Source organism: Rhopalosiphum padi, chromosome 2, assembly GCF_020882245.1.
Source record: "Rhopalosiphum padi isolate XX-2018 chromosome 2, ASM2088224v1, whole genome shotgun sequence".
NCBI classification, from domain to species: Eukaryota; Metazoa; Arthropoda; class Insecta; order Hemiptera; family Aphididae; genus Rhopalosiphum; species Rhopalosiphum padi.
The window spans coordinates 15826988-15851702 of record NC_083598.1 but is presented as its reverse complement, the minus strand read 5'-3'; the positions used below and the strand labels follow the sequence as shown (position 1 = coordinate 15851702).

General features: G+C 25.2%; 4 protein-coding genes across 11 annotated transcripts; 1 reads left to right on the top strand and 3 right to left on the bottom strand.

Moving 5' to 3' along the window:
• Nucleotides 1-1773: 1773 nt before the first annotated feature.
• Nucleotides 1774-5277, bottom strand: LOC132923162 (ketosamine-3-kinase-like). Of its 2 annotated transcripts, none has more exons than XM_060987004.1 (6): nt 5157-5277; nt 3009-3311; nt 2862-2939; nt 2661-2793; nt 2272-2446; nt 1774-2196 (listed from the first exon to the last, which is right to left on the bottom strand). In XM_060987004.1, exons 2-6 carry the CDS (start codon nt 3300-3302, stop codon nt 2127-2129), a joined length of 750 nt encoding a protein of 249 aa, XP_060842987.1. In that variant the 5' UTR covers nt 3303-3311; nt 5157-5277; the 3' UTR covers nt 1774-2126. The 2 variants fall into 2 exon arrangements, with proteins under 2 accessions (XP_060842987.1, XP_060842986.1); XM_060987003.1 differs by lacking the exon at nt 5157-5277 and adding an exon at nt 3410-3796.
• Nucleotides 5154-13924, bottom strand: LOC132923158 (uncharacterized). 5 transcript variants are annotated; one of them, XM_060986990.1, is made up of 13 exons: nt 13552-13921; nt 13374-13427; nt 9315-11822; nt 9067-9245; nt 8940-9008; nt 8639-8858; nt 8421-8576; nt 8201-8353; nt 7783-7953; nt 7560-7719; nt 7042-7310; nt 6818-6954; nt 5154-5381 (listed from the first exon to the last, which is right to left on the bottom strand). In XM_060986990.1, exons 3-13 carry the CDS (start codon nt 11808-11810, stop codon nt 5222-5224), a joined length of 4170 nt encoding a protein of 1389 aa, XP_060842973.1. In that variant the 5' UTR covers nt 11811-11822; nt 13374-13427; nt 13552-13921; the 3' UTR covers nt 5154-5221. The 5 variants fall into 5 exon arrangements, with proteins under 5 accessions (XP_060842973.1, XP_060842977.1, XP_060842974.1 ...); XM_060986994.1 differs by having other exon boundaries at nt 5158-5381; nt 7042-7283; nt 13552-13922; XM_060986991.1 differs by having other exon boundaries at nt 5158-5381; nt 13687-13921.
• On the bottom strand, nt 12187-13320 carry LOC132923207 (serine--tRNA ligase, mitochondrial). The gene has a single exon (XM_060987060.1). It carries the CDS (start codon nt 13318-13320, stop codon nt 12187-12189), a length of 1134 nt encoding a protein of 377 aa, XP_060843043.1.
• Nucleotides 13925-14053: 129 nt separating the features above from the next.
• Nucleotides 14054-23531, top strand: LOC132923159 (DET1 homolog). 3 transcript variants are annotated; one of them, XM_060986998.1, is made up of 8 exons: nt 14054-15365; nt 15423-15572; nt 17001-17134; nt 17232-17438; nt 17522-17807; nt 19764-19966; nt 20024-20232; nt 23205-23531. In XM_060986998.1, the coding sequence occupies exons 1-5, from the start codon at nt 14406-14408 to the stop codon at nt 17715-17717; spliced, it is 1647 nt and encodes a 548-aa protein (XP_060842981.1). In that variant the 5' UTR covers nt 14054-14405; the 3' UTR covers nt 17718-17807; nt 19764-19966; nt 20024-20232; nt 23205-23531. The 3 variants fall into 3 exon arrangements, with proteins under 3 accessions (XP_060842981.1, XP_060842979.1, XP_060842982.1); XM_060986996.1 differs by lacking the exon at nt 19764-19966; XM_060986999.1 differs by lacking the exons at nt 19764-19966; nt 20024-20232.
• The last annotated feature ends 1184 nt before the right edge of the window (nt 23532-24715 follow it).

Genomic DNA, 24715 nt, shown 5'->3' with positions numbered 1-24715 from the left:
TAATGTATACTAAAAATTTAAAAAATTAGGTTTTAAACGATTGCATCATTGAAGAAAAAAATGGGAGTAAAGGTATTTACATTACTTATTAACTTATATAGTTATATTGAATCATATTTTATACTATATGACAGGGGTGACAGAACCTACGGTGGCACGTTGATCAAATTTCAATGGCACGTGAAAAAATTGAAATTATTAAAAATTATGCTATTTATAAAGTTTTGATTATAACTGTTAATAGAAATTTAAAGAAACAAATTATATACATTTTAAAAATTATAATTACAAAAAAAAGGTGTGCTTACTTAATAAAATAATATATAATAGATCAGTCACCTTATTTTTATCCTTAGAAAATTTAATTTTCTTTGGGCACGTGAAAAATTTTCAAAACCTTGATTGGGAAAATTCGGCACTTAACCCCAATAAGGTTTGCCACACCTGCTATATAATAAAACTGTATTAATTATAACTTATCATGCCACTTCATTAAAAATCTTAATATATCATGAAAAATAGGTAACAGCTAAATACTGATTTTATATTATTGTTGTCCCCGGGCCGTTTTGTGGAAGTAATGTGAAAGCGGGTCCCATACATGAAAAAATCAAAAAAAAAGTCCCAGGACCATATTCAGCAGGGAAAAGTAAATCTTTGAACGAACAATTGTCTAATTATACATGAAAACTAATAATTACAGTAAAACCTCTATTAATGGACACCTCTCAATAGTGGACCCTCCCCAATAGTGGACATTTTTAAATTCCCCGGCAAAAATGTATGTAAATAATAGGAGTTATAATCTCTTAATAGTGGACATTCCTAATAATGGACGTGGACACTAAAAACTGGTACCAAAATTAAAAATTACCTCTCATAAATGGACACAATACATGTCAAAATTAATGTTTAAGTAATAAAAATTTAAAATACTACCTATATTTATCTATTATATATTTCATACGTTCATATTTTATCTTATCTTAATGGTTTTCTTATTCGAAAAATGACAAATGGTAACCAATTTACAAATTCACACTGAAGAGCAGAAAAAATTTATCCCAAAAAAGATTACAGAGTTTTCTAATTGTACATAAACATTAAACCTTTTCATACACTTTTTAATACATACTTAGTACATAATAAATAATAAATTAATATTTCAATGTATATGTATGCACCTATAAGTATAATCAATTTTATACAGCATCTCTCTATAGTGGACATTTAGTAATTTCTTACAAATGTCTTCTATATAGAGGTTTTCTCAATAGTGGACATTTTATAATTCCCCATGGCTGTCTACTATATAGACTATAGAGGTTTCACTGTATTATAATCTATATTAATAGAAATACAAATAAGTATTAATATAATATACATATTAATTTTTTTTTTACGCTTAGGCGCCTTTAAAATAGGCTTAAGGTCGGACCCCAGACACATGACCCAAGAAAACCACTATGAATACAATCCAGATTGTATCAATAATCTTAGCAAAAGTTTGTTATAGTAATATTGAATTTAAAAATAATAATAGATCATTAGTTTGAGAAAATTATTCTGATTTCTAAGCTGGGCTTGTTTAAAACAGTTATTGCAGGTCTCAATTCAAAGTAGTTTGGTAATGGCCTGTGGTTTTTTTTTTTATATGATAATATAAAACTAATAATAATCATATTAATAATAATATAATTTTAAGAGTATTTAACTAATTTTTTTTCTTAAAGGTGTTAAAATACAAGAAAATGGAATGTGCTTTCTAAAATGTTTCCATGTGTTAACTATTTATAATTTATTAAACATAAAACAATACATATAACTCATAAAGGAAATTAAAAAATAAAAATATTTTATAACGTTTTTAAAACCTCATTTTTTTTACTTATTAATCATTAGCCATTAGTATCTGAGGCAATAGCTGCAGAACGACTCCTGCACCCTCACACCTGGACCTGGTGGTAGTTGCTAGAGTAGTAGAGTATCTCCTCTCTACCATAATAACTGTTACATAATAATTTTTAATATATTTTATGTGTTTTAATATATTTCATTATCATTTAATAATTGTGTTATAAAAAAATATATTTCACAAGACTATAAATATATCAAAATATTAATAACTAATAAGAATTAAGTAATGATTTAAAAGTATCTATTGTTAAGTTGACATAACTTCCTCCAAAATGATTCCTATACAAAAATAATAAATTATGGAAAAATATAAATTTATTCATAGAATTGAATAATATAATACAATATTCATACCAATGATTTAAATAATGGAATAAATGATATAACAACTTTCTATTTTCAAACCCATTAGACTTAGGTATTCTTTTAAAATATGCTTCAAAAAATTCTTTAGAAACACCTCCAAATAATGAAATGGAAGCAATATCATATTCATGATGCCCATAAAACGTAGCAGGATCGAAAATAACTATAAACATATTATATCATATTATTATTAGGTAATGAAAACATTCATTAAAATAGTAGGTAAGTACAACTATACTCCTTACTACAAGCGAAGATTTGTGCATGCATACTAAAGGAAGCAATAAGTCTAAGAATATATTTGGTTGGGACTTAATAATCCTCTCTCATTGGTTGGAGTATAGGTATATATGATTACCAATTATTATATTTTTAACCTGGTTTTGAATTTGATTGAGCAATATTTCCTGGCCACAAGTCTCCATGAAGTAGTGAAGGTTTAACTTCAATCCCCTCAAAGAATTTGGGAATTATATGTTTCAGTTGAGGCCAATAATTTTCAATGATTTTCTATTAAAAATAATATAAGTTGTACCTATTAATTTAAAAATAATGTGTTTATAATTCTTTAAAGTTACTTTTTTTTTTATACTGTTTCCTGAGTTTGATTGCAGCAACTGTATTTGATAATTTAAACGATTTTCAACGTAGAATGTCTGAAAAGTATGACTGAATGGTATTAAATGCATTTTTAAACAACCGCATAAAAATATTAATTTTTTTACAATCCAATCATCAGTCCATGTATTATTTTGAGGTAAAAATCCACAACAAGTTTCAACATGAAATCCAAATTTGTTTATACGTGGTTGACCCTCTTTTAAATTAAACATATGCATTTCTGCTAATTGAATGCCTAATTCTGATGAACAACTTGTATTTAAAGAACTCATTTTCCAATAATCCATTACAATAAAATGTTGACCACTATTTGTGCAGCCAGTGGCAATAGGATAAGGAGTTGAAATAGTATTTGTACTACATATTGCTTTAAGGCCTTCTAATTCACCATTGAACATCTTATCTGACTGTAATTATTAATATATACATTAGTATTTAATAATAGATCGAAAAAAAGTTAATGTTTTCAAAGTATAAATCAAAAATTGATACTAAGAAAATATACCCCTGGTTTTGAATTATCTTTAACAAATAATAATTTATTGTCTTCTGTTTCATAAACTGAACTATTATTAATGCAGCCTTCATTAATAGATATATCCAATTTTTTTATTTTGGTGTTAAAAATACTTTCTAATGCTTTTTCCATTTTAATATATTATTTAAATTTTTTTAATGTTAGTAAATAGATAAATAAAAATAATAAAGATACAGAGATGAAAGTTGAAATCAAACAACAGAATTGAAAATACAGATTACAGACACTTTAGACTAGAGATCATAGACATAACAATTAATATTTAATAATGTATTTGAACTATTTGAAGTATTTCTTTGTAGGTCTATTATTTATGCAGTATGCTCGAGATTCGAGTCTCAACTGAATTACTGAAGTATCTATAGCTGATAGAACCACAGAATAAATTCTGTGATAGAATTTTGATAAAAGATAAAAGAATCTTATCATGGTTATTACTTATTCTGAATAAATTTTCAACAGGTATATACAATATATCTGTAATATTTTCACAACACAATAACAATAGTTAACCTTAACAGTTATTACTTATTACTTATAAGTTATTTAGTTATAAGTTTATAACACAATTTATATTATATAAATTATAAATGCATATATAGTATATTAACCGTGGATACTTGGTATTTTAAAGTGTGTATTGGGTATTTATACCGTCATTCAGTGTTGTAGCTTGCAACTCGCAACCACAAATCAATACTATACGTAGGTATAGTCCGTGGTCGTAAACTCTTGATTATATTCTTTTTTCGATATAGAGGCTGTAGAGTTGCTCTAAAGTATGACTAAATAGATCTATTTAAGTCGTAGTGTAGACTGTATAGTGTATAGTATAGACCACGAACGACACAAACTAAGATAGATTTCTATAATATTAACAGTTGTAACAGATATAATATATATGATACTAGTATAAATATATATATTCTATGGAAACTTATACTCAACTTATAATGGTAACTATAATAAAATGTTCTTTCTTCAAGGATTTAATAAGAATGTCATGTATCATGAGCCATAACAAATTAAAAAAAAATTGATTTATCATGAGGATTGTGGATTGTGATGTGATCTAAAGTCTAAACCTACATATTCTATATTCTATGAGGCTAAAATCAATAAGCATTAACATATAATTATAATAATTATCACTATTATCAGATAAATGTATCACTTCACCCTTAGATCATAATATATAATTTCATCAATTGTATTGTTTGCCGTTTGGTCACTATTATTATTATTTTATATTGTTCTTATCATCATTAGGTACTATAAATTGTATTGTTTGTACCATTGGGCTCCTAGCCCGTTCATACATAAATAAATAATGTGATTGTATACAATCTAAGCCCTCACAAGTCCAGACACCTTGATTTATTAATAATTATACACATATTTATTTTTTAAATCTAAGTATACATTCTTTATTCTGCTATAATCTTAATTTAAGTTTTCCCCAATTTTTGTTTCTACAGTTTAGGCCAAGACCAATTTATTTGTACTTGTATATTATGTTATTATTGATACTGCAGTTGAGTATCGACACCTGACCAATAGCCATACATTTACTTATTCTCTTTGTACCTATTTTGGTAATAAATCCAATCCAATATTTAGTAATTTTGTAGATTTTGATATGAACAATAAATATATATTTTAGTTTTCAGTATGGTTTTTAAAATAATCAGAAAAAAATAAACAAAATAAGTACCTTAATGTAAAAATGTATTTATTAATTATTTTTATAATGATCAATTTCTTGGTGAAATAATTAAATCAGTTAGAAAATGTTAAACAATGTTGTTTGGTGTATTCCCAGATAAATAATGAACCAGCAACATGTACATTTAATGATCTGACAATACCCAATTGCTCTATTTCGACACATATATCCATAGTGCTTAACAAATCATGTGGAATACCAGAGGTTTCATTGCTGGAAAAACAAATTAAAAATATGTATAGAATTTTTCAAAAATTATATAAAAAAAATTATCACCAAAATTGTAAATAAATTATAAATAAAATATAACTACTTAAAAAAAAAAAATAATAATAAATTAGTTTGATTAGTAATAACTAATAAGTAATTAGTAATAAATATCAAAATAAATTTTTAATTTTAAGTAAGATAAAAAAGTTAAAATAAAATAAGTTAATTTTCTTTTTTCAAAGATTAATTTCAATAAAATAAATACCAAAAAAGACTTTATTTAATCCTATTTTTTTAATATGATAAAGAAGTGACCTAACCTTCTATCTTATATTATAAAATCATAGTTATTTCAATTTCATACATTATACTTATTAACTTATTATCACCATTTAATTATTTAAAATAATATTATTACCTAAATTAAAAAAAAGAAAAAGAAGTTTTCAGTCGTTAAATAAGGAAATTCACAATTAATTGTATAATACCGATCTATAATAATTTGAAAAAATATAGATCAATCACCTATCGCGGTGTTCTATAAAAAAAATATATAAATCAAAATTTTCTAATACCTAATTATTAATAACTATTCCAATGGATATAGGATATTTTTTAATTATATTGGTAAATGTAATTTTAACTACTTGTATAAAATATTAAAATGTCATTAAATTCAACTTTAATAGGTACCTAACGTTTTTATCTAAGCTTATACCTGGTGAAATTGATTATCCTACCCTCTATATCATTTATATCATTCAAAATCTTGGAAGATATGCCACACATATTCATTTCAGATTCCTCCATCCTCTACGCTCTATAGTTAAAATAAATCTCTTGTGCATACAGAGCATATCTAAGGGGGGTAAAGGGGGCAACTGCCCCTGGCATCATAATTTTCATATGTTACAAACAGTGTCAACTATTTTTAGTACCAGTAACCTATTATTTGAAAAATGTATTTTGTTCCTGGTGTCTTTAACTCTTAATCCGTTGCTGTGTGCATTGTATGCAAACTGACGCTTTTTTTCAAAATTATACCTAATTAATTACAACTGTAAACTTTATATTCTAGGTATATTTTTATTTTTTCTTCTTTTATATTATTAAAAAAAATGTTATATATTATTATTATTATTATTATTATATATTAGTTTTAGAATTATATGCTATTATGCTGTAATTGGGCGCAAAGCCAATAAATAATTAAATAAAAAAATGTACAGTATTAAAGCAGTTCTTAGAAATTATTAGTATATGTGCTAAACTTTGAATTTTAAGAAAAACATAAATATTTTATCATAATTAATTATTAATATTTTATATAACTATACTGTTAAAATAAGTTAAATAAAAACTATAAATATATATTATAGTTAGTATGTTAACTAAACAATTATTCAAGATACTCATTATTTTAAAGTAAATATACTTACCCTAGAAGTAGAACACATTTAAATGGCAACTTGATATCATGCAACTTAATACTATCTACTGTTTGTTCCGCAGCCACAATTTGATATCCTTCAATTTTCTTTTTTTGTAAATATGATTTTAGGTTTTTAACTCTAATCTAAAATAGTGTAAGTATATATGTTTTTAAATTAGTACAATTATAATAATATTTACAATATAGGAAATTATTATTTTTGTAAAACACCTCAACAATATATTGATGTTTTTCTGCAGTCATACTTAATGCTGTAAATTCTTTTTTTTCTACACATGATAAATTATCAACAACTAAAGTGGAGGCTCCAAATACTTGGCAGGTTCTAGCTAAGCCACCTAAATTAGTTACTTTATCTATCAAAGATGCAACAACTATTAACATTGATTTAGATGTGTGTTCATCTAGAGGTTGAGATGGAATATACTTCCTTTGAGCATTTTGAGCATTATCTAAGACAATAACTTCATTTGATGATACTAAAAAAATTAATTTAATATAAATATATATTTCGAAACAGAAAAATCTAAAACATTCAATAGCTAAAATTATCAGTTTTTTTGAAAATGTATGAATCTTCAATTTGATTCTTATCAAATTGAAGAAAATAGATTTAAAATATATCTGTAATTTAAACTAAACATCAATGTACATAAGTTAGTTTCACCACAACATTTTTTATTTATAAACTGGATTTATAAAACATAAAACATATAACTTATACATACCTGGAGAAGTATTTTTCTCAATAAAGGATGAGACTGCACAGAGTGACAAATCATATTTATCATCATTATTCATAGCCTCCAAGAAATCATTAAACCATTTAATCGGAAAACTTTCTTCATGAATTATATTTAATAATCTAGGTAACTCTATACATATATTCTATACACCAAAAATTCATTAATTTTATATTATTTAATAAAGGATAAAACAAGGTTCACTAACTTTTAAAGATAAAGAATTTATCATATCTAATTCTTGATAGAAAAAATCGTCAAATGGATTTTCATACTTTTTAGTTTGTTCATTTTGATCTATTATACTTCCCATAGATTCACATAATAATGACCATTCGTTTTCTTCGGGATTATTAGAACATAATCTAAAAATTGTTGACTAAAACACAAAATAAAAGTAAGACTAACATGAATATTAAGCTAATAACTAAGAGTCAACTAAATTGTATATCATAAAGTTGAAATGGATAGATCAAGTATGGATAAAATCTCTATCTACTACTAGTATACAACTACAAAATTACTTTAAAATATAATACAATCATTTTGTAAATTAATAAACATAATTTCAAATAATAAAAGTTAGGTATAAATTTAAATTATAAACGCTTCTATAAAATATTTACCTGAGCATAAAACCGTATTTTATAACCATTTGAAAAGCATAGAGGTAAGAGATTCTTTTTAGCTTCAATTTCAAATTGTTTGTTATTCTTTATTTTGTGTAAGTGATATACTATGGATATAAAGCTGCACATACAATTATGATTTTCTTGGGCCTGTAAATAATGTTAAAAAATTAACCATATTTTTTCTATTTTTCTCATAATATATAATTATAATTACAGTTTTGAAGTCATTCCAAAAGTTATAAAAACTTTTACATCTATTATATATTAAAACCAATAACCATATTAATTGATATGCAACACTATGTATGTGAGAAACTTCTTTTAAACTTGATAATGACCATTTATATATATTTTCATCGAATATCAATGTCTAAAAAATAAAATTAGAAAATAATATTAATTATTATATATTTTTGAATAATTAATAAATACCTCATGTTGTTTGTCACAAGCAACAATAAGCAAAACTTGTACTACTCGCTGCTTTATACGATATGCTTTTGAATTATGAAAAAATTTTCTATCTCTTAAAGATGACTCTGTCTTAATGATTATATCCAAAACATTTTTCCATAATATATTGGAATTTAGTTTGTACAAGTATTTAATCGTTTTAAAACGTAAATATTTATCATCTGGCAAACACTCAATTCTGAAAAATAATAATAATAATAATAATAATATGAACCATTTATAATATATAATTGTGCAATAATAACTTTTAAAAACTTACGGAATATCATTGATAAATGGAAAAGAATCATTCAATGTCCGTACATATTCAAGTGTGTCCCATTCAATTCTAAAACAATGAATAATTTTAAAAAAGTGCCAATAATATTATTCATTGTAAAACATACTTAATAGCACCATATCGATCAATACTGAATAATAAACATTTAGCAAAAAATTCAGACATTAAAAAATTTAATTCTAAAATATTAATGGAACAATCTTCCTCTAAAAAATGAAGAAGAAGTAAAGAGAAACAAACACTAAATTTATAACGGTAATTTTCAGTTAAAAGATTTTGGATAACCTGTAAAATAAAATATCTTTAGTATCTCTGATATTATAATATGCTTAATATATTTAATAAATAGTATACCTGATTTTTAATAAATGTTTTATATTTTTCTTCTAATAACAAATTGTTATGAAAAGCCATTTTAATAAAACTTTTGGTAGCATTAGGAAAACAAGATACTCGACAATCAACTAGAAAGTCCCAACAATTTTGGATAAATTGTATTATTAACTGAGAATGTTCTTGAATTGGAAATTTACATAAAAATGACTTAGCAGTTGAAAAATATATACTCCAATATAAATCATGACGCTCCAAAGTTTTATCCATTAACCATTCAAGTATACCCAACATTTGTTCTTTGGGTACAGTAGAATGTTGGAAAAATGTATTGATTATATCCAATTGGGGAATTTGATGCATTCCTGGTTTTCTTGAACGATAAAAATCTTGATTTTTAATGGAAAAAAATCCAGCATCAATGAAATACTTAGTGAAAGATAGCCAATCATTTTTTAATTTATCTTCAAAAGAATATTTTGTTGCATATTTACCAATCCAGCTATATATTGCTAAAATAGAATAATTGCCAGAGTATTTGGTAAGAATAGAATAACATTTGTGAAGCCAAATATTCATAGAGTTTGTACTATCTACTATTCGATTTGAGGATAAAACTTTGTCCAGAAAGCGACAAATAGCTTGATCATCACAAGAATTTTCTTCTAATATTTGAAAACATTTTTCAACCCAATTTGTTATAATTGGCCAAATATGTTTACTTAATATTTGACTAACAGAAGTGTCATATCTACCAAAGTGGTCTTCGACTTCCAATAAACATTCTAAAAATTCTAACAAATCTGATATATCTTCCATCTTACAACAAATTTCATCTAATTTTTTTATGCTTATTGGAGAATTACTAAAAATATTTGATAAAAATAATAATCCAATAGATGTCGAATATATTTTATTCTTTTCATTTATGCGTTGTGATAATTGCTTGTCTAAATAATTCAAATCATTTATTTTTTGGATTAAATTTACCATATAGTTCCAAGATTTTGTTTCATTTTGGTATACAATTATGCAATCAAATAAATCACAATCAAATTCAGTATTAACGTCAAAAGTAAATTTACAAGTAAATGTAAATAAAAATGTTAACACAATAGTTTTCAAGTATGAATTTGGCATTTTTTCAATGACAGCCTTTATTTTGAGTACATGATTAATAATATTAAATCTTAAAGGACAATCTGGTGAAATATCAGCTAATGATTTTGTCAAGTATGTTAAAGGTACAATTGACCACTTAATAGTTGGCAGATACAATAAAAATATGCCAAATACATCGTGACCATCATTGGACATCATAAGTTTATTAAACCATAATGACAATATAATTTCCAATTGAGGTTGGTTTACAAAAATGTCACTAGACATTTTATATAAAAACACATTGTTTAATGAATTCACAAATGACAGTAATAATTGTTCATTTGTTTTTAATGATATTATTGGCATATTTGTGATGATGTCTATACTTGCTAAGACAACATATTTGGAACTGTGCTTAGACATTTTACAATACATAGCTGTAATCCACTTTAAAGGTAACTTGTAATTATCATAATTATCATCAGTTTTGTTTAATGCAAGTTTTTTAGCAGTACTCAGAATTGGCAAAGTTAAATGTTGTTGAGTATTTTCTAGAGTTTCCATTACAACCATATAATCATTCCATACTTTAACATACTGTTCTTTACTTTTGTTTGGGCAGTAATTGACATTTTCACTTAATAATTGGGAGTATGATAGTTTAAGTATGACATTATTATAAGTTCTAATAACATTATTTTCAATGGTTAATAAATTACATGTTAGATTCCAAAAATCATCATCATTCAAAATAACACTAATACATGAAGAATCAAAGAATAAAGATTGCATGTTGAATAGTAAATTCATTATACGATCCGGATGAATTTTGATTATAGGTTTAATATGTTTCCATAAAATATGTATATAATTAGTTGATACAATATTATTCAATAAGATTATTACAGCATCTAATTTATTTTTATTTAAGTATGGTTCATTGAGTATATTTAATAATGTATTTCTTAAATTATTGAGTTGTGTGTTATTATCCATATTACCATTACCTGGCATAAATATGTTCTGCATACAAAATCCAATATTTCTCATTCTTTCATTGGAACAATTTTTAAAATCAACTTTATTTGTTAATTCTATACTATATTGAAATAACTGAACAATATCAGCACTATTTTGTTTTTTTATTATATTAATAAAATAAACTAACAAGGATTTTAAATCATCTAATGACACATCTGAATCTTTCCAAGCTAAACTTTCCGACTGAGGATCAAAAACTTGAAAACACAAGTTTTTTGCATTCGTCACAATCAAATTATAAACATCTATTTCTTCATTTACATCATATGTATCTAATAGTATAGGCAGTGCTTCTATAACGGCTTTTTTTTTATTAGTATGTTTACTATTTAATATGTCCAACATTGATCGTAGCATAGTAAATTCTTCCATTTTGTGTAATAACTGTAAAATTCAATATTGATTAAATTAGTAAAAATAAAAAAATAGATTTAAATATAATTATAATTTATATTTTTAAATAACCAATTTACATCGCTTAGTATATTATATACATGACTAAAATATTTATACAATAATAATTTTAAGGTTATAGCATAGGTTATAGTGTAAATAATTCATATTATGCATAAATATAGTCTATTCAAAATAAGACCGGACCTCGGCGGCGACCAGTTTTCGTTTGCGACGGTCAGGCACCTCCCCCACCATAGATCGCGTGTCAGGCTGAGCCGCAGAAATAAGCCACGCCCATGCGCTCAACTCGGCTGCCGAGGTCCGGTCTTATTTTGAATAAACTATAGACATTTTACATTTTATATCGATGAGCTTGTACAGGAGTAAACTTAGGAAAAGTTGATCTACTTTTAAATAAATTTTGTTCTATAACATAATCATTAAGTTCCTCAGGTAATGTTAGTGATCCATCAACAGTTTGATGAGTTTCAGCAAGAGCAATAATTAATCTGGGAACTGCACATGCTGTTCCATTTACAGTATGTAAAAAAGTTCCATCTGAATGAATACCCAGTCGTTCAGATTGATAATTTGTACAATCGCTACAACTTGAGATCTCTCCATATTTATTACTTCCTGGCATCCATGCTTCAATATCATATTTGCGATATGCTTGTGTTCCAAGTTCATGTTTGGCCATATCTAATACGCGATAATGTAAATTAAGTGGTTGTAATAAGTCTTCTTGAATATTTCGAAAATAAAGAGCCATATTTTCTGATTCTTCTGGTAAACATGCTCCAAACATTTCAACTTTAGTAAACTGATGAACCCTAAAAATTCCTTTTTCCTCAGCAATGCTAGATACTTCAGCTCTGTAACAACGGCTAACTGAACATAATTTTAGAGGAAGTTTATCTTTTGATAAATTTTTGTTCATTAAAGACCCAGCTAAAGCCATTTCAGAAGTTCCCGATAAACACCATTTATTGCCATAATAATTATCATGAAGTGTATAAACTTGATTTCTTTCGCCAGCTGTGTCCATTCCACACCTTTCAATTAATTCATCTGGTAATATATCTGGAACTGAAACTAATTTGAAGCCTTTTTTTATTAATTTTACTAATGTGTACTGGACAAGGGCATGCTCAATTTTAGCTAATGGACCAATAAAATAATAGCTGCGATCACCACAATAATTAGTTAAATTATCAGTCTTAAGACAATATTTGACCTTACTCAACATATTTAATGGTAATGGTTTGAATTTAAATACGGGTTTTTGACCGATAGATTTTAATACTTCAAAATCACCTTGGATGTGTTCTGCATGAGGATGAGTTTTTTTAGAAATGTTTTTAAATTTGTTTTCCAAATTTGGCATAGTTTTCTTGAAGGTTTGTACAGTATTTGACAAGTTGTTTTGCCAAGAAGAATAAAACTTCATGAATTGCTTATTAAAATCCACTTTCTTTGTATACATGTTTTGTGACAAACGTGACATAATGTTTAGGGATTTCTTATAAATTTACTCACCTATATTCAATAAATAGATCCACACAAACGTTGATGAATATATCTTAAACTGTCCTATAAAATAAATACAAATATTTAATATAAATAACATATAAAACTATATTGGTAGTAATTGTATTCACAATGTAACTAAGTGGTAAAACTAAAGCTTTTTTTAAATATTGAAGGGAACACTTACTATTTGAGTTATTATAAAATATTGTTATTTAAAAATGTAAGATTTATTGTGTTATATTTTTGAACAATTAAAAATAATATTATTAATACTTTATTTACTATTAAATAAAATAATTTATTAGTTATTATTATTTACTTATTTTCTTTACGAATTTTACATTTTCACTAGTCCAGATTTCTTATCAAATACGAATAACTAATAATCTTACAATTTTACTGAATCACACGTGTTGAACTATAAAAAAACTAAAAAAGTAGGGTTCTGTGGTTCTGTGTTGGTACTTATTTGGGGTTCGCGATTTCAGTGCAACCGGAAAACACAAAATGTACAAAATCATATAATATTTATATTAAATAATGGGGAACCTACTAGTTCTCCCAAAGTGTGATAAGGACTGATAATATATATATATCTGTATATATGTCTTTATGTGTCATAAATTAATAAAAATTATAAATGTTCTATAGTAGTGTTTATATAATATGTATAGGTAGGTATCACAAATTTTCATACTTTTTGATGTTTTATCAAATTAATTACTTAATTAATTACTTATTAGATTTGCAGTCTTAGTACTTTTAGTCACTTTTAGTAATTTAGTACTTTTACAATTTACTTACTTGTTATTATAAAATTAATAATTTGTGTTAATCCTTTCTTACAATATAAATTATAAGTACAATTTGTTTTCCAATTGTATAAATGTTTTGATTCAACAACATTTACTATGGATTATTGTTACATACTATATATTCGATATTGTTCATTCAGTGTACTTAACAAAATTCATACATAATTAAACATAATGTTTTAAGCTATGTTGAATATACTTGAGTTCGCATAAATTAAATAAAATGAACACAGAAAATGAGATTATTAATCAAAAAAAAGTGACTCGTAATACTATACTTCGTGCTTTATATGATCGGGAAATAAATGGCATTAAAACACGTATGAATTGTGTCAAAACTACATACCAAGTCCTGTATCCCAATTGTACAGTTATAAATGTCGAGAAGCCTCCATGTTTCCTAAGAAAATTTACTCCTGATGGCCGCCATTTCATAGCTTTTTCTCAAGACCAATTGTATATTGAGGTGTATGCTTATTTAGGATGTTCAATGGCAGCCAAGTTGCTGAAGAATTATGAAGGAAATTGTATTGGTCAAAAAAATGATGGTGATGTTGTCCGTAAGCGAATATTTGAAAGCCTTTTTCAACTGAAGTTTCGGATATTAGTAGCAGCAGAAGGAGAACAGTTAAATAGAGAATGTAGTTTATTCACAGAAAATAGTTCCTATGCTGTTTTGGGTTCTGTTGGACCCATTGCTCATAATGTTATTCTTGATTATGATGATATTTTCACTAATAATGAATCTGTGAGTCCTAATTTATTATTGCCTTTAGAAAATTATACTATACATTTAATTAATATAAAAAGAGGAGCCGTTAGTCATCGTTTACATTTTAAGGCTGACAAAATATCTTTATCACATAACCAAGGTGTTTACCTATTAAAAAATGTACTTGCTGTTTTATCTGTTCAACATCAAATAATTCATGTTTACAACCTTACCCAAAACCGTTTCTGTTTGGTGAGAAAAATTGGTCGGTTTTGTTTTGAAAACGATTTTGCGTACATTTCATCAGTGCACACAGATATGATTGCAGAAGATTATAAAGCTCATAATGAAACTTTTATCAATGGACTAAAAAACAAGCTAATGGTGTTTTTATATAAAAAAGCCGAACGTGAATCTGACCGAGCTGGAACACAATATCCTCTTAGGAGATTTTATCAATTTTATGATCAAGTAAGCCAAACAATAACTAAAATAATATCAAAATCATTAATAATTAATGTTTTGCAGTTTATGTCATTACGAATGTGGAAAATGCAGTTATTAGATGTAGATAATATGCTTATCCGATATGCATCAGAAGATGTGGTAACAGCTAAAATTCAGGAACCAAGTACTCAAGCATCATTTTTTATGATTTACAATATGACTACGGCTACGGTAAATTAAGTTGGGCAACTAAAGATTTAATTTATAACCTTATATATTACCTTATAATTGTCTTGAACTTAATTCCAAACATTGTATAAACATAGATTAAGTATACTTAATCAGTGGTATAAGTATAAAATATTAGTATTTAATTTTGAGATAAAAATTTACCAATTAAATATAAAACTTAAATTAATTTATAATGTCAAAGTATTATGCTTACTGTATTAGGGGTGGAATGTCTCTTAAATTCTTACCAACAAAAATATATTTTAACCTACTTATAGTGTTTTTTGCCCATATTTTTCAATTTTACCCTTACTCACATCAACATAGATATTTTAAATGTTTGATTGAAACAATTCTTAACATTATATATTTGATTTGATCATTGCATATTTTTTTTTAGTATCAACTACTATAATATTTTAACTAGAAAATAATAGTAATATATTAGGTAGTTAACAGTATAATATGAATATAAAAATTATATCATTTGATTAAATAGATAATCTAACTGCAAATACAATGAAATTTGAATAATGATACAATTTCTACAATATCCTCAAATTGTGACAAAAATGGCCTTAAATGTGTTATTGACAAAGCAACTCTAATATTATGGAACTATGCTCTGACTGACATGAAAGAAGAAGAAAAGATAACAGATTTGAGTCTAGGTTAGCATTAAATTTGATGAATAGAAAATAACATAATCTTTCGCTTCTTTATTAGTCATGTGAAAATTATATAAATGATTATATAAACAAACAATTTATAAATATATATATAAAAACTATTTTTTAATAAAATAATCACACTTATTATTCTCTATTAATACTATACAAAGTTTATTGTATTAAATTATTTAAATGTTTTCAATCAATCACAAAGCCAGACATCTAATTATCACTATACAGTGGCATATCTGGAGTTCAAATCTTGGTGTGTTACAATTATGAATTGCTCACATTATTTTCATAATCAATGTTCACAAAATTGTCAATGGCTTTAGCTATCTGAAGATTTTATTTGGAAAACCTAAACTAAAATTTTTTTATAATTGTGTCAATAATTGGATAGTAAATAGTATGCCTGTAATAGATTTCTGATATGTTATGTTCATAATTAGCTCCAGCAGTGGTTTCTAAATGGAAATTCATTATATGATTTGGTTCAGTTCTTTTTATGACACGGTAAAGCTTAAAATAGTAAAGATTAAGTTTGTTAGTTAGTTGTTCTACTATCACTTTAAAAGATAATAATATTTCTTGAATTAAATGACAGTCCATTCTTTATTTAAGAAACATAAGCCACCAAGCAATATTGGAATGCATGGTGTGCTACTCCACCCCTGCCCTGACATATTTTATCATAACAAATATTATTTTTCGAATACTAATTGAAATGATTATTTATTTGTATTTTTGTTTCTAGGTATTAAATGTTTATGAAAATACATCTAGCGATTTATTACATGGATATGAATATTTTTGTGATACTTTTCGTAATCCCTATTTAAACCCTGATGGATTTATGCCTTGTTCTCCATCAAATAATATATATTCACGGTATATTAATTTATTATTCAACAATATAATATATTATTAAATATATATATTAAGTAAATATTATTTACTTTATATTCATAAAAATGTTGCATTTTAGGGAATCCCACGAAAAATTTAAAAATACAATGCTAAATGCTAGATTTGGTGGTACAATGGAGGCTAATAAACGAATATTGGGACAGTTACCGATCGCAGCACAATCATTTTCCTGCTCCCCATATTTAGATACTTCCCTGTATAGTTATGATGAAAAGTGGGTGTCACCAATGGAAAGACCTAAAGTTGTTGGTGAATATCCAATAAGGTAAGATTAAATCATTTTCCCTTTTTTTCTCCTAAGTTATTGTACATTTAAATTGATTATTTATTTGTTTGTGTATTAACAAGGTTCTATTCAAGGGAATCAGGAACACTAAGCTTTTGTCTGTATACCAGTGTATCTAGAAACAGGCCAACGCAAGATCGTAGAAGACTGGTTGCATTTACATTCCATCCTACAGATCCTTTCGCTATTAGCGTTCAGAGGGATAACTTGGAGTATATTGTTAATTTTCATATACGAAAGGTGTATTTACCTGAGTAATGAAAATATGAATGCCATTTTAATTCAACAAAATATCGTTTGGATCTTAATATATAACATTTGAACATTTCATAAGCAGAGCTCATAAAAGTAAATAAAACAAGTAGAGTGGAAAATTTCTAGACTGTATTTTGAATAATTGTATTTAAATATAATAATTTTAGTTTGCATATGTTACATACAAAGTCTTAAATTGTACATATTGGAATATATACAGTGATTTTTGTATACATCACAAACTGTATAATTTTGGTGTACTAAATAGATAGATTGTACAAGTTACGTTATACAAATTTCTGTATATAAAACAATTGCCATACAAATCACAAAATGTAAAATAATATTATACAAATCATATTTTAACCACAATCATTCAGTTTTTCACTTAATAAAAAAAAAAAAAGTATCTAGGAATATTTTATAATAATAAATATTAAATATAAATTCATATAGTTTATCAAAATATAATGCACATGAAAGTTTTATAAATCACTATCATAAAATTACATATTTTATTGTGTTATTATATTAATGAACAATAAACATTTAAAATATTTTAAGGGTATGGATAGCTGACAATAAATCAAATAAATAAAGTGAAGGTTTTCAATTTTATCAGTTTAAAAAAAATAGATACTATCCCTCTGGTATCAAACAATTACTGTTTAATTTTAATGTATTATTCGACTTGTGATGGGATGTATGTACTAAATATAAACAATATACCTATTATCTACTGATAACATAAGTGCTACAAATATAAAGAAATTGATGTTTGAAGGGCAAGGTTATTTGAAATGTTTTGTACTTTGAAATTTTATAAAAATGATGTATATATAAAAACTAAAAAGACAAATATATTATGCAACTCTAACTGTAATATCACTTGATTATCAAAATAATTAATAATACTATAAAATGTAAGTACCAACACTTATTTGTATGCGATATCATGTAACATTTTTTGGAAAACACTTTAAAAAAAACTATTTTTATAGTTTCTACTGTTAAAATTTTTATATCTGTAATTTATAAATATATTTGTAAAAACATATCATCAATATTATAATAAATAACTTTTCCTCGTTGACATATTTAACAAACTAGGTAAATTTATACATATTTGAGAATATGTAGTTTTATAAAATAAACAATTTCTAGGTGTTTATTGTTTATTAATATTTTAACTTAATAAAATATATAATTTTATAATATTAATAAGTTATAAATTTTACGTTTTGACATATTTAACTAACTATGTGAATTTATAGTTGATTTGGTTAATTTATAATTTAATAAAATATTTTTAGTTTTAATTTTTTATGTAAAAACTGTATAGTTGTGGTTAAAATTAATTAAAGTAATTTCTATAATAATATATTTTTATATTTAGTAATTTGCATAATATTTTTTGTACACATTGAAAATTGTATAATGTAACTTATATTATCTATCTACTTAGTGTAACAACATTATATACTTCACAATGTGTACAAAAATCTCTTTACACATTGCAAAATGTACAATTCTGGACTTTGTATGTTACTTATTTTCTTATGCATTATGTGATAGTTATATTGTTATTTTTAGTTTTTGTAAGTCTACGATTCAAATTTAATTTTCAGAAAATTGATTGTTTCCTAAATCTGTAAATTCATATATTTTAAAATTATATTTCTCAATTCGGCAAATTTTTGGTGTGGGCTGGTATATGGCTTACCTGTAAATAAGCCAAATGTAAAGTTTTTTATTAAGTTTAGCTGTTTTTGGAATCACTTTTTTAAGTGTATCAAATTTTGGTGGTAGAAAGTTATGGACAGTATAATAATTTATTGTAATACAGGACAAGCTCAATAAAAATGTTGGATAATTATCTTCGAACAAAAATATATAACAGTAAAGGAGTTATTGTTATCCTTAATAATACATTTAAAAATATATTAATATATTATAAATTATGTATTTAATTCACTAAAAATTTTGAAAAAATAATTACCCCGAAGAATACAAGTTGTAGAGTAACTATGCTTATATTTTGTTCTGCAGTATAACAAGATCCGGATATATAGTAGTGAAACTGAAGGAATTTATCATGATGATTTTTACAATTTAAGTCAGTCAATATTAGTAATCTATTAAAATGTAATACTATATATTATAATTTATTCATAATGTAAGTGAAAGAAGTACTTACTAGTATGTGGTATACCTCAATGTGGACAATTTTGGAAAAATCTTAAAACTTAGTAGTAGGTTTACAAACTTAATCATAATATCACTATATCTGTAATATGATTTTGATTTAGGTATTAACAGCATTGGATGTATTTTTATTCAACAAAAGTCAAAACAAAGGGATTAAAATTGTCTTTCAAATCTTAAGAAAAAATCAAAAACTAATAGAAAATATTAAGAAAACTTGTGAGTTGTCTAGATCTTTGATTAATGAAAAAAAAAATTTTGAAAAGAGAAACAACACCCAGTAAATCAAAGAAAATCTGAAGTTTTTCATGTGGTAATATACCTTGTTTAATTGTTGCTTTAAATGTTACTCTCTGCTAGACTAGATACGTTCTTATTTACTAAATAGGCCTCAATGAGTTAAACTTTTTGGCTCAAGTCTCATACATTTATAGCATTGTCGGTTAACCCTCAAGGTGAACATTTGTCTCCAATCTTATTTTCATTAATCATGAATAGTATCCTTCAATACTGAAAGTTTCTGTGTTTTGCTGACGATAAAAAGATTTTTCTTAAAACTGATGCCCAGGGGGGTTGCATAGACTTACAGGAGGAGTAGGAGGACTTAGACAGATTTGTTAAATGTGCAGAAAATATTGGGTTATTTCTTAATACTGATAAATGTAAATCAATTACCTTCACTAGACGCTGTTTTCCTTTTTTATTCTTCTGTTCAATTAACCAGATCATCCTCATCTCTGTTTACATTGGTTTTTATGATTTTGGTTTCATTCCTGTTCCTTTATTGTCTCCTAAAGCTCATTACATGCAGGTCAAATAAGATATTAGGTTTTATAAAGAGATTTGCTAGAGATTTTAAACTGTCAAGGTGTTCGAAGGTATTATATTGTACACTAGTCAGATCCATCCTTAAGTATGGTTTCGTGGTATAGAATCCTCATTTAATGATATACTGCCAACAAATCGAATATGTCCAGCATCAATTTCTCAGCTTTGTTAGGTTCAAATTAAATATCATCCTTCAGCCTCATGACTGTGACCTAGTATTCCTACACTTTAATCTCCTATCTCTGGCTGTCTTGCCTAAAACTGATTCTCCTTCTTTCCTTCAACATGTTCGCTTCAGAATTTTTGTTTTTCTGCACGACCCACCGAAACGTTGTCCCGTTCCTTGTAACATTGTGTGCTACAGTCCTATAGATTACCTAACTAATGAACCTCTCACTCGCCATATGACGCAAGTCAATCTAGACACCTCCAGTGGCGCCAGTGTTTAAAAAATACTATGAAATTGTACATCCAGGGGTCCCTCTGGAGCTTAGGCCCCCATTTTTTTTTCAATGTAGCAATTAAATGCAAAACAAACTACTCGCATATTTAGTGTAAAACCATTTTTTTTTTTCATTTCTTAGCCGAACAAATATTTAAATGTATATTTAGTAACACTTGGTGAGCCCCCAGCTATAAAATCTGCTATGACATAATATGTCATAGATAAATTAGGTGATCGGCGCCACTGGAAACCTCCTACTTTCATTGATTATATTATTATAACCAAATTATAAATTTATTTTTTGTCCTTTATAGTATATATTCAAATGTATATTTTGCAAATATAAATACAAAGTACTATAATATATTTTATTTGGGATTCATCCACCTGTAAAATAAATACATTTTTTATTTTTATTTTTGTTACATATAAATATAGGTTTTGTTCAAAAATGAATAACCATAGTAATTTGAGATTTTCACCAAGTATTTTTATTATATTATGATATTCTATACATGGTTTAATTTTCAAAATATTTTGAGTGGTTTTAAGCCATTTATTATTGAAAATTTAAATTAAATGTTTTTTTTTTTTTTAAATTATGAATAAAAAAATGTTTCTTGACCAAAGACTTTGAAAATGTAATAAAAGATTTCTCATGAGTAGGGCCCGGATTTAAATGCACTTAAAACCATACAAATATGCTCTAAAAAAGCAAAAAATGCCGTATATTTTTTATTTAATTTGTAATTTATAAATAAGCTATAATCATTATTTATTATTTTATTAAAAAAAAAAAAAAACTGAAAATTTGAATGATGACTTGATGCTAACACGCTTACGTTTTGGCCGTTTTAGGTAAATATTATTCATTCTAAACATACCAAAATATAGATTAAAATGTATGTAAAATTAAAATTCTATAAGAGTCTATTGTACTTACTAAATTTTGAGCATTGCATTGAACAATAATATATTGAACAAATATGTATTAAAAACCAATAAAATGACCCAATAATGCTAAAAATGCAAAATACAATTTGTAGCTTTGAAACCCTCGTTACATGAAACAAATTATGTACTTAGAAAGTATTGTGTAAGATCAACCAAAAAAATATGCACTTTGCATTGAAATCCGGGCACTACTCATGAGTAATATACTGGAACTAAATATTTTTAACATAATTATTTTTTATAGATATTTGAAGCTCAAAATTGGATTAAATTACATATTTAAGCAATGAAATGTTCATTGTTTTATTATAAATTTTACTATAATATGCAATGACATTTTCAAAATATATGATATAAATATTTATAAAAATATTATTTATTGGTATTAACCTATTTATTCTATTTAATATTTATACTGTTTTTTGATAATATGTTATTACTTTTAAAAGTTTTTTTAATAAATAAACATTAATAATATATTAAATGTAATGTTTTTGGTAAAAATTGAAACAACTTCTCGTAGTACTAACAGCAAAATAAATTACTTCAATAGCAATATCAAAAAGTATATTATGAAATTTATTTAGTGATAAATTCTGATAAACCGTCTCCGCTCAAATTCGTCTTCTGTATATAATAATATATCATTGAATTCAAATTTAACACAACTATTACAGTAACTCACTTGACACCTACTATATAGCAGAGCAATACTCACTGGCCACTGGCCACTGCCCATATTTTTATTACTAAAAGTCAACAGAATAAGAGTTTTCACTAATTTCAATGACTATCATTTGATATGTTAAAAATTGTTTATTATCATTTTAGATTATTTCAAAATGTTACTATGAACTATGTTATTAAGTATAATAATTTTGAAATTCCTTTTAAAGTATGATGTTCTTTATTTTTATTTTTCGGCATAAAAATAGTTGTTAGCTTAACTTAACAATTATTTACATTTATACATGAGAGATTATATTTTATTAGCTAACTGAGTTCTGTTTCTTTAAATAATAAACAATAAACTTTACAAAACATTTGAAATTTTTCAGATTAAGAATCCTGCAAAAATTAAGAAAATGAGGAAAAGGACAATGAAGTAAATCGAGAAAAATAATACATAAAATGTCAAATAATTTATTTTATTTTTGAAACATAATTTATAAATAATTTTAATATAAAATAACTATAACTATAAATAAAAGTATTTTATTGTATGAAAATTGTATTTTATGTATGTAAATGTAACTTATTTAAATATTGTAATTCAATTTGTAAATAATCATGTGGAATTGATATGAGTATTCTAAAATGTTATATACTTTAATTGCCAGTATCACACTTAATGTTATTTAAAAATAAATAATTAATTTAGTTCATTTTTAGTTCAACACTAATTTTTGAAAGGACTGAAGATTTTTTTTTTGAAGACTAGCAGTATGGATACTGTTTCATTAAACTGACAATTTCAAACAAAATTTGATGACAGGTTTAGACGAAAATTTATTAATTTAAGATAGAAAAATAATGTTAAATTTTGTAAAGCCAGATAAAATATGGTAAGTATTATATTACATTTCTATACCAATTTAAAATAGCATAGGTAATTAATTTGGACAATTTATACGTTAAATTAATTAATAATTAAATAAACTTATAACTTAAATAATAATTAAATTTGTTATTAATTATTAATAAATTCCATTGACATATTAATTGTAATTAAATAAATAATATTCTTATTCACGTTTTTTTTTGCTATAAGTTATAATGTATACACAAATTAAGGCGAAAATTATAATAACATTTAAATATCACCTTAATAAATAAGGGTGAAAATGTCACTCTAGAACAACCCTAGAATAATTATTTATTTAGTTAATAAAATTGCATACATTTTGAGGGTTTTTTGGTTAAATTAATTAGTGTGACTTGGTCAATTTTGGACTTGGAAACTTAGTTAAGCTACCAAAATTCATTAAATAAGTAGGCATAAAATAATAAGTGGTTAAAATAGGAGATGCACCACAGCTCTGCACGAATAAAAATATTTTGTGAATCCATACCTCCGCATGTCATAAAATTAATAGATGGCACTAACAAGGCCGTATCTGTGGGGGTCCGGGGTCCAAAGAGCCGGATTCCCTCAAAATTTTTAAAAGTAGCCACATTTTACTGGTAAATATAGTTTATTGACTATAAAATTTCGGTATCTATTAAAAAAAATGTTGGAACCTTTGCATGAATTTGAATTACATATGTACCCATGAATTTAACTACACAGAGACTTCTATTATATACTCCATAATATAAAAAATTGTGAATTGTTTTGTTTATTGATTATTTGATACCCAAATTAATCGTTTTACGCTTTTATTTATATTATGTTATATTGTCATTGCATCTATGCAATCAAATTATTAATGCGAATTCTCCAACTCTTCAGTATTAAACATTAGATAACAATCATCAAAACCTGGATCTTAGTAAGTAATAGCCATTGATTGTCTAAAGTTATATTATTTTTCAACCAACAGCTATTTATTATTTTTAATTTACAATA